The following is a 14,421-nucleotide window of genomic DNA, read 5'->3' as shown; positions in this document are numbered from 1 at the left end:
CAGGCATACCCACAGTACAATACACATAAGGACCAACACTCAAAGAAGAACTATGAATTACCATTTCAATTATATTGAAATATGAGCACAGGGCACCAAACCCATTCTCCCCCACCCAAACAGGCTGAATAGAAAATAGGAGGCCCTGCCAAGAATATGGACAGGTTCCCTGATAATAGTGAGAATTCCCCTTCTAAAAAGATACAGAAAAGTACCCCAGATAGTCATTGTCCTCCACAAGCTCCAGCTTTTCTCAAAAACTTAAGGCTGCAGAACATAACTAAACCAGAAAAGCAAAAGAGGATTTTGAGGCCATTAGGGCATCTAATCTGACCTGCTGTTTAACACAGGCTGTAGAATTTCACCCAGTAGCCCCTGTAATGAACTTAATAACCTGTTTGCTTAAAGCATATCTTCCATAAGCCATCCAAGTCTTGATCTGAAGACTTTGAGATGAGTATCTACCACTTTCCTTCATAGTTTGTTCCAATAGTTAATCACCCTGACTTTTAAAGGTTGTGATTTCTAATTTGAATGGATCTGAAACTTCCAGCCACTGGTTCTCATGTCTTTCCCTGCTAAAGGGCCCTTTAGTAACCGTTATTTTCTTCCCATGAAAATAATCATACCCTATAGTTGCCTCTTGATTTTTTTGACAAGCTAAACCGATTAAACTTAAGTCTCACTCTAAAGCTTTTTTTTTTTGTTCTTTTCTGCACCGTCTCCAATTTTTCAACGTTCTTTTTAAAATGTGGCCATCAGAACTAGGCAGTGTTTCAATATTGGTCTTACCGGTGCTATAGACAGAAGTAAAGTCACCTCCCTCCTACTACTCACTACTCTATTTATACACCCAAAGATTGCATTAGCCCAGGGGTGGGCAAACCTTTTGGCCCAAGGGCCACAATGGGGTATAGAAATTGTATGGTGGGCCATAAATGCTCACAAAATTGGGGTTGGGTGCGGGAGGGGGTGGGGGCTCTGGCTGGGGATGTGGGCTCCAGAGTGGGGCCAGAAATGAGGAGTTGAGGGTGCAGGTGGGGGCATGGGATGCAGGGGGAGTGAGGGCTCTGGCTGGGGGTACAGGCTCTGGGGTGAGGCTGAGTTTGGTGCAGGAGGGTGCTCTGGGCTGGGATCAAGGGGTTTGGAGGGCAGAAGGGAGATCAGGGCTGGGGCAGGGGGGTGTGGCATAGGGGGAGGCTCAAGGATGCAGGCTCTGGGCAGTGCTTACGCCCGAAGTGGCCCTCAGAAGCAGTAGCATGTCCCCTCTCCAGCTCCTATGTGGAGGTACCATCCCTGCAGCTCCCATTGGTCACAGTTCCCGGCCAATGCGAATTGTGGGGGTGGCACTTGGGGCAGGGGAAGCATGCAGAGTGGAGCCCCTTGGCTGCCCCTACATGTAGGAGCTGGAGGAGGTCATGCCACTGCTTTGGGGAACTGCACGGAGTGGCTCACGACCCTGCTCCGCAGCTGGAGTGCCGGAGTAGGGCAAGCCCCAGACCCCACTCCCCCACGGGAGCTCGAGGGCCAGATTAAAATGGCTGTCGGGTTGTAGTTTGCCCACCCCTGCATTAGCCCCGTTTGCCACAGCATCATATTCAGAGCTCATATTGAGTTGTCTATCCACCATGACCCCCTACTGTAGATCCTTTTTAGTCATTGCTGTCCAGGATACAGTCCCCGTTCCTGTAAGTATGACCTACATTTTTGTTCCTATCTGTATGACCTTGCATTTGATTGTATTAAAATGCATTTTAATGGGCCCAGCTTACCAAGCAATCCAGATCACTTTATGACTGCCCCATCATAATCATTTACAACTCTAATCTGTAAAAAGGAGTACTTGTGGCACCTTAGAGACTAACAAATTTATTTGAGCATAAGCTTTCGTGAGCTACAGATGCTCAAATAAATTTGTTAGTCTTTAAGGTGCCACAAGTACTCCTTTTCTTTTTGCGAATACATACTAACATGGCTGCTACTCTGAAACGCTAATCTGTGTCATCCACAAGTTTTAAGCAGCAATGATTTTATATTTACTTCATCATTAATCAAAATATTGAACAGATCCCCGAGGAACCACCCTGGTAACACACCCATTCAATAATTACTTTTTAAGATCTGTCAATTAGAGAGTTTTCAATCCATTTAACATGTCCATTATTTATATTGTACAGTGCTATTTTTAATCAGAATGTTGTGTACTTACTCAAAATATACTTCTGTGCATTTATCTTTACCAACCAAATTTGTAATCTCATCAAAAAGTGAATTTTTTTAATACCACCAATGTACATAAAACTGTGTTGACTGACATTAACTGTATTCTTATCCTTTCATTCTTTATTTATTGAATCCCTGTCAGCTTTTCTATTTTGGCTGGGATTGACATCAGAATCACCTGCCTGTAATTACTTGGGCCATCCTGATTGCCCTTTTTTTAATACTGGCACATTAGCACTCTGCTAGTCTTCTGGAGTTTGCCCAGTACTCCAAGTTTTAATAAGAATTAACATCCTTAAGTAAGAGATCTCCTCGGTCAACTCTTTTAGCACTTTTGAATGCAAATTATTTGGGCATGCTGACTTTGAGATGTTTATCCCTAGAAGATGCTGTTTAACATCCCCCTTAGTAACAAATGCAGGCGTGGATCCTTGTGAAAGCTCCGAGGTTTTGTTTTTCTTTTTTTAAAAAAAGAAGAGTCAGACAGCAGGCCAGAATTTTGCAACTTTTCTACTCTGGAATGGATTAAAACCAGGAGGAGGGGGAAATGTGGGGATTTATGTCTAATAAACCCCAAACCCTATTAGGTGAGGAGGGCCAACTTGTTGAGCCCCATCTTTTCAGAAAGGTTACGGAAGAAGTCTCAGCAGGCAGGGAGTAATATGTCCTAGCTTGCCCTCCAGACTGACAATTTAAGATCCGTGGTAGTGAGCAGCTATGTCAGAACTCCTCTTCTGCTGCTTCTCTTCTTAGCACTTCTGGGGTTTTTGGCCTACTCTTCCATAATGAGGAGGGACCACATAGGAAAAATTGGGAGGCTCTTCCCTTTGAAGGAACACAACCCTGCCCCAAAACAAGCTTTAGAAACTAGTACTTTAAAAATAAAATAGGATTGTTGAACAGCCACTTGGTCTCCAGAGGCAGGGCCGAGCCCTATGGACAAGACTTAATTGTCTCCTGTGTTTGAAGAAAGAGGCACCACCCTAATGTCTCAGATTGGGGATCCAGAAAAAGCAGTATTTATTTTCTCTGTTGATATACATGTTTCTTTTATCACTATTTTAATATTAAAGTATACAAGTAGTAACAGAACTAGATTGAAGTTCCCCCCTCAACGTCTGGATTCATAATAGATGTTCCATCTTACAGTCAATCTTGTTTTATCCAATGAATAATGAAGAACAGAGATGCAGCCTAGTGCCTCTCCTTTTACAAGAAACCTGCCAGCCAGAAATATTCCACAGGGTAGGTGGAAGTAACCTATTGTGGAGTACAGTGTGTTGCTGCTCTGGGCAGGGGCATCCATAAATGTATCAGTTAATGCTTGCTATTGACAACAGGGTATGCTCTAATTAGATTTGGAGGTAGAGGTGGGTGGAAGCTGAGCACTTCCCCTATAACACATACTATGGCCCAAGGGGGGGTGTAGCACATGGGCTCGTATTAGCTGGGTCCACCTCCAAGCACATTCCTACACATTGTGGACAAGTTCTATTGCTTGCCCAAGCAGCACTTTCAACATTTTCTTCTGCCCACAACTTGACACAGAACAGGATGGACTGCTGTTCCTCACTCTCCCTCCCCCTCCACTTCTCCCCCACACTTTCCAAGCCCAGAGTTGTAAATACTGCAACTCTCTTGCAATTGCTGAGTAACATCAATAAAGCCTTCAGCAGTGCAGGGAGTTGTTTTCTGAGAATGGAGTTATGACTTAAAATAGTGAAAAATAGCCTTGTAGTTCACCTACAAATGATGCTTGTGAAAGAATAATTGTTTGACTTTGGGAGAAAGAGGTGAAAGATTGCTAAATAAGAATCAGCAGCCATAATTCCATTTACCTTTTAAATGTTTATCCTCCTGTTGTAACCAGAACCCTCTACTACCTGCCTATACATAGTAAACTGAAATAGCACCCAGGAGCATATGATAACATAGAATAAAATACTATTTTCTCCCAGTGATTAGGGTGTGTGTAAGAGAATGATTGTCAAATATTGTAAATGTGTAGCATGAACAATGCAAGTTGACTTATGAAAGACTGTACTTTAGAAAAGCCAATTTTTCCCCTCTCATGCACAGAATGAGAGCCCTTTGAATGCATCAATGGGCAGAGTTTGTCCCCAACCATTTAGGCTTGTTTTATGAACCTATAATTATATTTGTATACTTCCTTTGAAAGTACTGTATTTGAACTTTAAAAGATCTCTCTTTAAATCTAGGCCTAAACAAAAATTACACACCAAGGTTGAAAATAAAAATCCTAACAGACCTACTTAATTTATACTTCAATTAGATAGCAAGAATTCTGAGGCTCCCTTATATCCTCAAGGGTTTACTCCAGGACTCCGAATTATTACACTTCAAAACCCCTAATTACCAGCCCAACCAAGCAACCACTGTACAATGCAGCCAGTTAATTTTCAGATAAAGCAAACATTTATCCCTTCTGAGAAGGGCATTTCTAAAGTACTAGATACAAAACACTTAAAACAGTGAACAATCTCAATAGACAATCTGGTTCGTACTTTGGCATCTTTGCTCTGCTTAAAAAATCAGAGACAAAGAAAGATGAACAATTTAAACCCACAAACGTCTACAAAAATATACTGAATTAAGAGCTATATTCAAATCAGAAAAGGAACAAAATATTAGGGCACAAATGGTATAAACTAGATTTCCATTAGGCTTAATACAGACTAGCTGTGCCTGTTCCTGATCCTATGGGAGCACCGAGCAAAGGACGGCTCCTCTCCCTCACAACTAGCCAAGGAAGATCAGGAAATGTGGGAGGAAAGGGGGAGAAAAGTTGAAACCAACCACCAGTTACAGCTCTGGCTTCAGTAATGGTGCAGATTGAAGCAGTCTAGGGACTGCTCCAACTTTTGCCAACTTGCTATGGTTCTCAAGGAATGATCTGCCAGCTAAAATAGCCGGAGTCTAATATTCCAGCCAATTTCCCACCCCTCAAACATGCCCTTCTCCACCCTCAATGCAGGTGGTTAGTTACAGAACTTGGAGAAAGATGTAGGATACACCTGTGCCATATGCCCACGGGGGACAACCCCCACAGTGGGGGAATCTCCAGGAGTGGACTTATGGATGGCTTCCACTACCTTTGTACCACCAGAACAGTGCAAAGAGCAGAAACATGGTAGAGAAATTATTGTAGTCCCTTGACCCTACTGAAATAGTATTTTTGATTCTTAAGCCCTAAAGGTTAGACAGCACGGATCTATGGCAGCAAAGTGAAGGGTTAAATGTTGATAGCAAAACAATTAGATTTGAACTAATGGAATGAATTTTGGGTATGAAGGGGCACCACTGAAATAAAACTGTCATTAAGAAAAGTCTTTATGCTATCAGATTCATGAACATCTTTCTTCTTGAGATTCTTACTGCACTGCAACATATAAAGCCACTGAGAAGGATTTAAATACCACTCCTTGAACACTTCGCAAATTGCATCAGAAACTGATGCAGAACTACATATTTTAGTTTGAAAAATGTACATTAATCTCATTAACAATTGTCCAACTCCCTTTCCCTTGTATGTTATAATAAGTTGAAATTATTTTTGTTCTCAACAATGGCAACTTAAACATCAGCATGTAGATGTTGTATGATGACAATCAGAATTTGGTGTGGTTTACCTACAATCTAACAATGAGGCACTTTTAAGGTAAAAAGTTTAAATTTAAAGAAGCAGGTGGGCAACTGTAGCAAACACATCTGAAATAATATTCTGAGCCTCAAACTTTTCACCCATTTAAAAGATAAACAAGTTTTAAATACACAAGTTTTAAAAAATACACAGCACATGTTTCTTTTCATATTTTATAAACATAAACACACACAAACCCTTAGGCCCAAGAGTTCACCTGCATTTCGTGGTCTCAAATTTACAGCATGGAAGTCACATATTAAAAATGACAGTACCACCTGTCTGCAAAACCCTATTTTTACCAATACCATTTTTTAAAAATTGGTAAATATATATTTTCCATTACTAGTTGGTTCAGGTTGTGTATTTTCAATAGTGGTAGCACTGTACATTTGAAAAGCTGCACTAATTCAAATTATTAATGTAATATTCATTTATTATTTCTGATGTTTGTAATGTCATCATTCACCACTGTTTTTATAATGTACAGTAATATCTGCAAGTCTGTTACTGTTGAATGAGATTTCATACATTAAGAGGTGTTAAAATCAGCTGTTCTTGAATGCACTTATATTGTAAGGCCCAGGTAGTAGCACATTGCAGCACCCAAAATAATACTCAACATACTGCTATTAACCTGTTGCCAGGTGTTTAACTTTTTTTAAACTCTTGTTATATGTAGTAAAATACCAGTAAAGACAAAATTTTGCCCCTATAATGAGGCACATTTTGGCATCTGTGCTAAATGCTGCTGCATGGGCAGGCAAGTGCAAGTCAAAATATGAAAAGGAGAGTCATGATTTAACATTAATAACTTTTTCATAGAAAAATATAAATATATTCCCTGAAATATAGGACAAAGAAGAGCCAGCATTCATCATGAATCCTAGCACTATTACCATAAAAAAAGCGGACTGGCTTTTCCTCTTAAGGTTATGTTCCACAATCTATGTCATCTAGACCTCTATCATCATCACCACCACCATCATCATATCTCACAGTCCTTCTACCCCCATTTCTAGTTCTTATTTTAGAACGTCGATTTGCTCTTTTATATTTGGTGTAGTCCACATCATCAGAGTCATTTTCTTGATTAAGTTTAGAGCGTTTTGTTCGCTGGGGCCTTCTGGAAGGCTTAGATACATTTGAATTTTTACCTTTTCTAATTACTTTAGTTTTTCTTTTTCTTTTCCTCTTTTTTGTTTTTGTGGCATTCCTATAGCTACTGTTACTAGAATCAGTTTCAGATTCTAAATTGGAAGAGCAATTTGAACTGGCACCAGCTCCAGATTTTCCAATCTTTGCAGTCCCAGAAGGATCAGTCCACTGGCACACAGAACTTCTTCCACCTTCCTGCTCTCCTGTTTCAGACTCTGTGTCCTTTACGGCACTCAAGCATTTTGCTTTTCTGAAAGACATCCCAGCCTTTTGACCGGTCACCTCCTTGGTTTTTTTACCTTTGTACTTGCCTGATTCAGAACCTGCCTCATCCTCAGAGTTGCTCACTGCATGATGTTTGCGTGCAAAAGTTGACTGGTCAGAAGCTTTCTTACTGCTCCCATACTCTGATTTACGGCTTTTGGAGTCGTCCTCTGAAAATTCTACTGCAGAATTTTTCACTTTAAGAGATGCAGCACGGACAGTTCTGTGTGGCTGCTTATCGTCATTACTATGCCTGTTCTTTTGTGTCATCTTTGTCTCTTTTTCAGATTCAGATTTTCCCCTTTCAGACTTTCTAATATATTTTCTTCTAACAGTAGCTGAATTAGGCTGAGAAAGTGTTTTACTGTTGGTATGCTGCTCTTTTACTTTTTCACTTTCAGACTTGAAAGTGGCATCTACCTTAGAGCTGTCCCTTAGCCTTTTCTTGGATGCAGCAGACACAGTCCGGTGAGGCAGTTTTCTGTTCTTTTTTTCAGTGCACGCATTTTCTGAGCTGGAGAGCTCTTCCTTTATATCACTCATTATCTTAATTTTATTAGCAGCCAAAGTAGCACTTCTGCATGGAGTTTTTTTTCTAGTAACAGTTTTGGCATTTAATGTCTCACTAGAAAACTTTGTATATTTTTTGTAGTCATTCATATATGTCCTGCTCCTGAGCACTTTTGTATTTTGTCCAATCTCCTCAGAGGTTGATTCTACAAAATAAAGATTTAAAAGTTCCTTTAAATAACTTATATTTCTATTAAAATCATATAGTTTACTCGGTACAAGCTTTACTACTAATGCTGAAATACACAGAAATTAAAGTACAGGTTATGCACTTCTCAGCGATGTGCAATTTACGTTGGGTAATTATTTAAAATAAGATCAGCAATGGAGATCCTTTTAACTTTCAATGTTGTGCTTTTGTTTGAGATAAAAGAGGACAGGAAGCGACATTCTTTGCTCACAATGACAGTCAATCAAAAAATCACTACTTACCTTCAAGAAGGGGAATGATTTCCAGATTCTAAATATCTATGAGTAGTGTTAAAACTATCATTCTATTGCAAAGAAGTCTCTAAAAGAAATTACACATATTTATGAACCTGTAATAAATTTTGTTCTGCTAATGCAGAGGCAGCCATTCAGAAAGCAAAGTACAAATTCTATTACCAGAAGAATTTTAATATTTTATGCAGTTGATAAATGATCAGGGAAATAAAAGAATTTTTTCAACCCAGATCTGGACTGTGGAACTTACTCCCATAAGAGTAATGATCACAGGCAGTAACACTTTCAGAACTGAACACATACCTCATTTCTTCAGAATAGCTCTCCCTTAAATTCTTCACACAGAGACACGAGGTCTTATAAATTCATAATTAGGGCCCTACCAAATTCACAACCATGAAAAACAGGTTATGGACTGTGAAATCTGGTCTTTTGTGTGCTTTTACCCTATACAATACAGATTTCACAGAGGAGACCACCGTTTCTCAAATTGGGAGTCCTGACCTAAAAAGGGGTTGCAAAATTATTTTAAGGAGGATCACGGTATTGCCACCCTTACTTCTGTGCTGCTTTCAGAGCTGGGTGGCCGGAAAGTGGCAGCTGTTGGCCGGGCACCCAGCTCTGAAGGCAGCGCCCTGCCAGCAGCAGCGCAGAAGGAAGCGTGGCACTACCGTACCATGCCACCCCCTTACTTTTGCACTGCTGCCTTCAGAGCTGGGTGGCCGGAAAGTGGCAGCTGCTGGCCAAGGGCCCAGCTCTGCAGGCAGCAATGCAGAAGTAAGGGTGGCAATACCATACCTTACCATACCATGCCGTCCTTATTTCTGCGCTGCTGCTGGTGGTGGCTCTGTCTTCAGAGCTGGGCTCCCGGCCAGCAGCTGCCTCTCTCCAGCTGCCCAGCTCTGAAGGCATTGCTGCTGCCAGCAGCAGCGCAGAATTCAGGGTAGCAGTACTACAACCCCCCCTCCCCTCTACACAACTCCTTTGTGGGTCAGGACCCCCACAATGACAATAATGTGAAATTTCAGATTTAAATAGCTGAAATCATGAAATTTACAATTTTAAAAATTTTGAAATTAACCAAAATGAACCATGAATTTGGTAGGGCCCTACTTACAATGCTATTTATTCTACAGACTGTGAAGCAAGAAAGACAAAATATCTATTTTTCATAGATGACCGGTGCTCAGATACTACACAGTGACAGGGAACAGAAAGGCCAAAAACCAAAAAATCTTCCTTTTGAGACATAAAACAGGCAGCGATAGGGGTGGAATGTGAAAAAACTGACAACAGAAAGTACAAAACTAGTAAAGAAATGTTAATTTTCCAAAAAGATATCAACTTAATTATGTTATAATTAATGTAATTAAATATAAAAGTACTTGATAGTATCTAATGTTCTCTGACATGTCATGATATGTCTTTAAAACCTAGTTTGTTTAATTTCTTTAGATATTAAAAATAATATATCCAGGAAACCGGGGGGGGGGGAAGGGGCTGTTCTGCACTAATGGATTCCATGGTAGGATGGGATCACTGTTTATAGATTTGGTTTAATGAAATTCCATAAAACTGTATTAAGACTGTATATTTTATTACTGTAATTACAATACCACCTACAATCCACAGAGATTAAAAACAGAAAAAACTTTTGGAAAAAAAGCTTTTTAGGTTATCTGTATATCACAAAGCAGCAAATAAGGACAAACCCCTTTTTACCCTTCTCAGATGGTCAGAAATGTATCTTTAATACATTTGATATTGTTCTGTGGATGAATCTTTTTTTAAAAAAAGATTTCTAATTTAGCCTTTGATCAGAAAGCATGTTATTACCAGAGCCCTGCAAATCCAAAGATATCTGCTTTATATATGTGGCGATCCCTATCTGCAGACCATTTTTGCGGATCATGGATTAGATGCGGATACAACTTTCCTATCTGCAAATCTGCGGATATCCACTTTATATTCACGGACCATTTTTGTAGATTGGATGTGGATACAAATTTTGAATCTGCGTAGGGCTCTAGTTATTAGGTGCTTCATAGTCTAGTGAACATACATTCTCAGTAAATATTGAGTGTTCAAAACAAAACAACTTTATAAAATATTGTGGTGAAAATTATATACAATAGCAAGGTTGACACTATACATTTTGGTTTCATGTTTTTTCAAAATAACGTATTGGCAAATTCTCAATTTTCTGAAAAAATGAAATTTGAAAAACACAAATTCATGGAAAGGACTACATAAGTGCTAGGTGGTGATACTTTATTAATCTTAATCCATTTAATCAGAACATCTGCTGGACGACCTGTTGTCTCCATTAAGAACTCCTGAGTAAGAGCATACACTAATTTTTATTAGTACAGCTGCTGCTGTCAGAGGAACTGCAGAACCTGTTGTCCCTGGACAAGCCCATCTAGGAGTTGAATGGAAGGCATTGTCTACAATGAGACAAGGACTACGTCTGCTGCCTGCCTAGTGCCAGGAGCTGCACTGGTGGCAATATGTAGTGGCATGGAAACAGCCAATATAACATATCAGAACAGAAACTACTGAAGTTCTCACACTGCATGTATCACAGCCATAACAGGACTGAAAGCTATTTCAAAAGACACCTAAAAAAATGTGGTATAGGCAGAATTGTCCTTATTAAGTACTGTTATTTAGTATTACTAAGCTTAATTAGTTCCCTGGGAGATGTCCCAATTAAATGTAAATGCCCCCCAAAAATGTCTCCCCTCACACAAGCCAATCAAAGGAGTATATACAATAAATCTCCTACTGCAGTTGCTAGAATTACCATAAATGGTGGTGCTGCCAGGACAACCAGAAATGCTGGACTTTGGAAGCACTGACCCAATACTGCAAAGTGATTTGTGATGCGATGATTTTGGCTGTGCAGACAAGTACCCTGAAGATCCAGAGAACAGTGTTTGCCTGAATCACCAATTTCATCCTGATGCTTGATGTTCCAAAGAAAGAGTTCATCCTCTTCCAGTCTAGAACAGGACAGGTAGGGACTATAAAATGTTGACACCCCCCCTCCACCCCATCACTGATCTGTGCACTCTAACAGTGATAAACTTGAGAACATCCTTAATTCTTTGGTTTTGGAAAATCTGGAGTAAAGTGACTAAACTAAATAGCTGCAGTGCTTTCAAATGAATCATCATATAAACCTCATTCTACTGTGTCCAGTTAGAGCTGAGTGAATTTTTTTGGTAAATTGTAAATTCAATGGAAAATGCTTTTTCAGGGCACTAAAACTGTGAATTTGGGTCAAATTAGCCTAAGTTTCAGCAGAAACCAATGCAGCCTGTTCAGAGTGGAGCTGCATACTAATTTAAACTATCACAATTATATTATGACAGCCTTACATTTGTCATATTGGCTGCCTCTTGAGGAGCAGGACACCCATCAACTTAAAATAATTACATTACTGTCTGAGTAATCCCCCAAATTACTATAAATGAAAAAATGAGAAAATAAATTTCCCATTTTTAGTTTTCCTTTGCATATTTACACTAAAATATTGCCAACATTTAGTTTCACTTTTTCCTCTACATAAAAGAATAATTTCTCCTGTATGTGTAGGATTTTCTACACAGCAATAGAGGAGATAAAACCATTTTAAAGACAGGAAAATTATAAAAGCACAGAAATGGCAGTTGTCCTCCTGGGCAGATGTGGTGCCTAAGGATATTTGCAACTCACATTTGAAATGTGCTAATCAGTGTCTCTTTAAATCAGCTCTATTGGTTTTTGAAACCCTTAAGGATGCTGGCTCTGAATACATTTTGATTCCACATCTTTAGCTTTGTACCATGATGCACGTGTTTTTACATACTACTCTCAACACAGATCTTATCTCATCCAAGATCAGCAGTTGATTATGCTTCAGCTGTGGTGAGCCCCATGCAGCACAGAACTCTTTCCATCCCTTCTCATTTTATTAAGAACACCTTTGCTTTTCTAGAAGTTTCAGAACATTCGTGTTGCCTGACACATACTATCTTGTCTTTCAGTCGTTCCCTTAAAATTAGATGCCCTCATTTCATTGCTTATATTTTAAGAGGGCAGTATTTTATTGCTTAAAGGGACACCAATTTAAACAAACCATAACACAATGTCAGCAATCACACTGCTCTATTTTATCAGCACTTCAATGTGTTGGCTGCTGTATCTGGGAAGTGAGGAGTACTATATAAAGTATAATTATTCCATGACAAGTATGGCCACCTTCAAAAAAAAGCAAGACATCAAGAAGCTCTATGGATAAACTATCTCAGATTAAAATACTTCATAATTTACTATATTAATTAGATGCATCCCTCAGGTTTGGCATTAACAGATGTGGCCCTCACGGCTGGTTTTGCACCACTGATCCAGTATTAGAAAACCTGTATTTATCGTTGCCAGTTTGATCTAGCTGTTAAAAACCAATTATTGCTTTGTAAAGAAAAAACATTAAAAATAAACCGACACATTTTAACTCAGGAATTGTATAATTTTTTTTTTTGAAGGATTAGCACTCTTTCATTAAGAGAGGAGACAATGATTCATATTTGAATTTTTGCTCTATTTAAGATACCAGAAACTGGAAGACATATTAACATTTTGAATCCAAGAACATAAAAGTACAATACATTGAGAGCTACAATTTAACCAGAGAGTAATAGGGAAAAAAGGGATATAAACCAGATTTTCTTCAAGCTGCAGAAGATGACAGGTTAAAACATCCACCTTTCATACCAATGGCAAAACAATTCCCGCTCCTGCCCCAGAAAAAAAAAAATCAAAGCTCAATGCTGGCTGATCTATTTTGGCACTTTTCACATTTATCATGGTTAACAACTTTCCCACAGAAGTTTAAGAAAAAAATCTTTAACTGATCACCTTTGAACAGATAGCATTTTGCAGCTCTTTTTTTCTTTTAAAAGGAAATACATAAAGTCTTAAGTCAGGAAAATTTTCCTTGGTGTTTATATCACTTCTCTTTCCTTTCTACCACAAAATATATAAATTCAAATTGGATGTAATATTTTATATAAAAATTAAAGATTCCCTTTTATAATATTAAAAAAACTCTTCAAAGAATTTGAAAAATAATTTTTCATGTCTCCAAAAATAGTAAGTTATATAGTGAATTCAAATATTTTCTACTTACAAAACAAGTTTCAGATAAGAGCCATTTAATACCAAAAAGTTACTGAAGGGTGCTGAAAATAAAGCCAATACTTTAAAAAAATATTAACTGAACAGAACTAAGTATCTATGGCAATGCAGCTACATATAAAGTTTAATGGGCAATCAAGGGCTCAGTGACTGTTTTGTTGCTGATCATCTACTCTACCTGCCATTCTTATACATTTAATTGATGTTAGAAATCACTTGGTGCATTTGGCAGAAATTAATAAGTGTTTAAATCTTAACAGGTCAAAAAATTATTTCTTGTGGGAAATTGCCAAGATAGCAGAATTAGTCACAAAACACCTTAGATGACTTTCTTCCTGAGATTCTCACCCCATGTAAACATATACCCATATGTCACAAAAATATATCAAAACTATCTGCCGAAGGCGGCATACAATACTCATTTTAAAGTGTGACAATAAGTTATGTGGCAATCAAGAAAAATGTAGGTCAGTTTGCAAGAACGAAATGGCAACATTTTGACAAGTTTGTGTTAGAAACACAGTGATGACCCAACTCCATATCCTCCCCCCTCATATTTGGTAGTTTGAAGAAATTATTTTGGTTGAATTAGTAACTGGAAAAGGGTAACTTTAACATGAAGATTTTAACTTATTATAATGCAGTTAAGGCAGGTCATCTTTCCTCAGCTGTCAAGTAAGAGGTGGAAAATAACTCTGGGCCCCATTTTTTTTTACAGTGGGGTATGCAAGATAGTAACCCTCTCTTCAAGCCCACGCCCAGGCAAGATGGGCAGAGTAGTTAAATGTTATCTTTTGTGTTTTCATTCTTAATCATGTTTGGTGTCAAGCAAACAAAAAAAAAGTAGTTTTTAGAAGTTGAGTAAAGTAGTACATGGGCATGTTACTTTAAATTCAACAACAATTTTGAGACTAGAAAAA

The 14,421-nt window shown here is 38.6% G+C and overlaps 1 protein-coding gene across 2 annotated transcripts in view; it reads right to left on the bottom strand.

Annotated features, from left to right (window-relative positions):
* Positions 1-6,041: 6,041 nt before the first annotated feature.
* Positions 6,042-14,421, bottom strand: part of BRWD1 (bromodomain and WD repeat domain containing 1) — a 110,314-nt gene continuing 101,934 nt past the window's right edge. For both annotated transcript variants that reach the window (XM_077818397.1, XM_077818405.1), the window contains exon 42: positions 6,042-8,022. In XM_077818397.1, coding sequence (XP_077674523.1) covers positions 6,818-8,022 — 1,205 coding nt within the window. In that variant the 3' untranslated portion in view covers positions 6,042-6,817. The remainder of the gene's footprint in view (positions 8,023-14,421) is intronic.

Source organism: Eretmochelys imbricata, chromosome 1 (assembly GCF_965152235.1).
Source record: "Eretmochelys imbricata isolate rEreImb1 chromosome 1, rEreImb1.hap1, whole genome shotgun sequence".
NCBI classification, from domain to species: Eukaryota; Metazoa; Chordata; order Testudines; family Cheloniidae; genus Eretmochelys; species Eretmochelys imbricata.
This window is presented reverse-complemented; position numbering and strand designations above follow the sequence as displayed.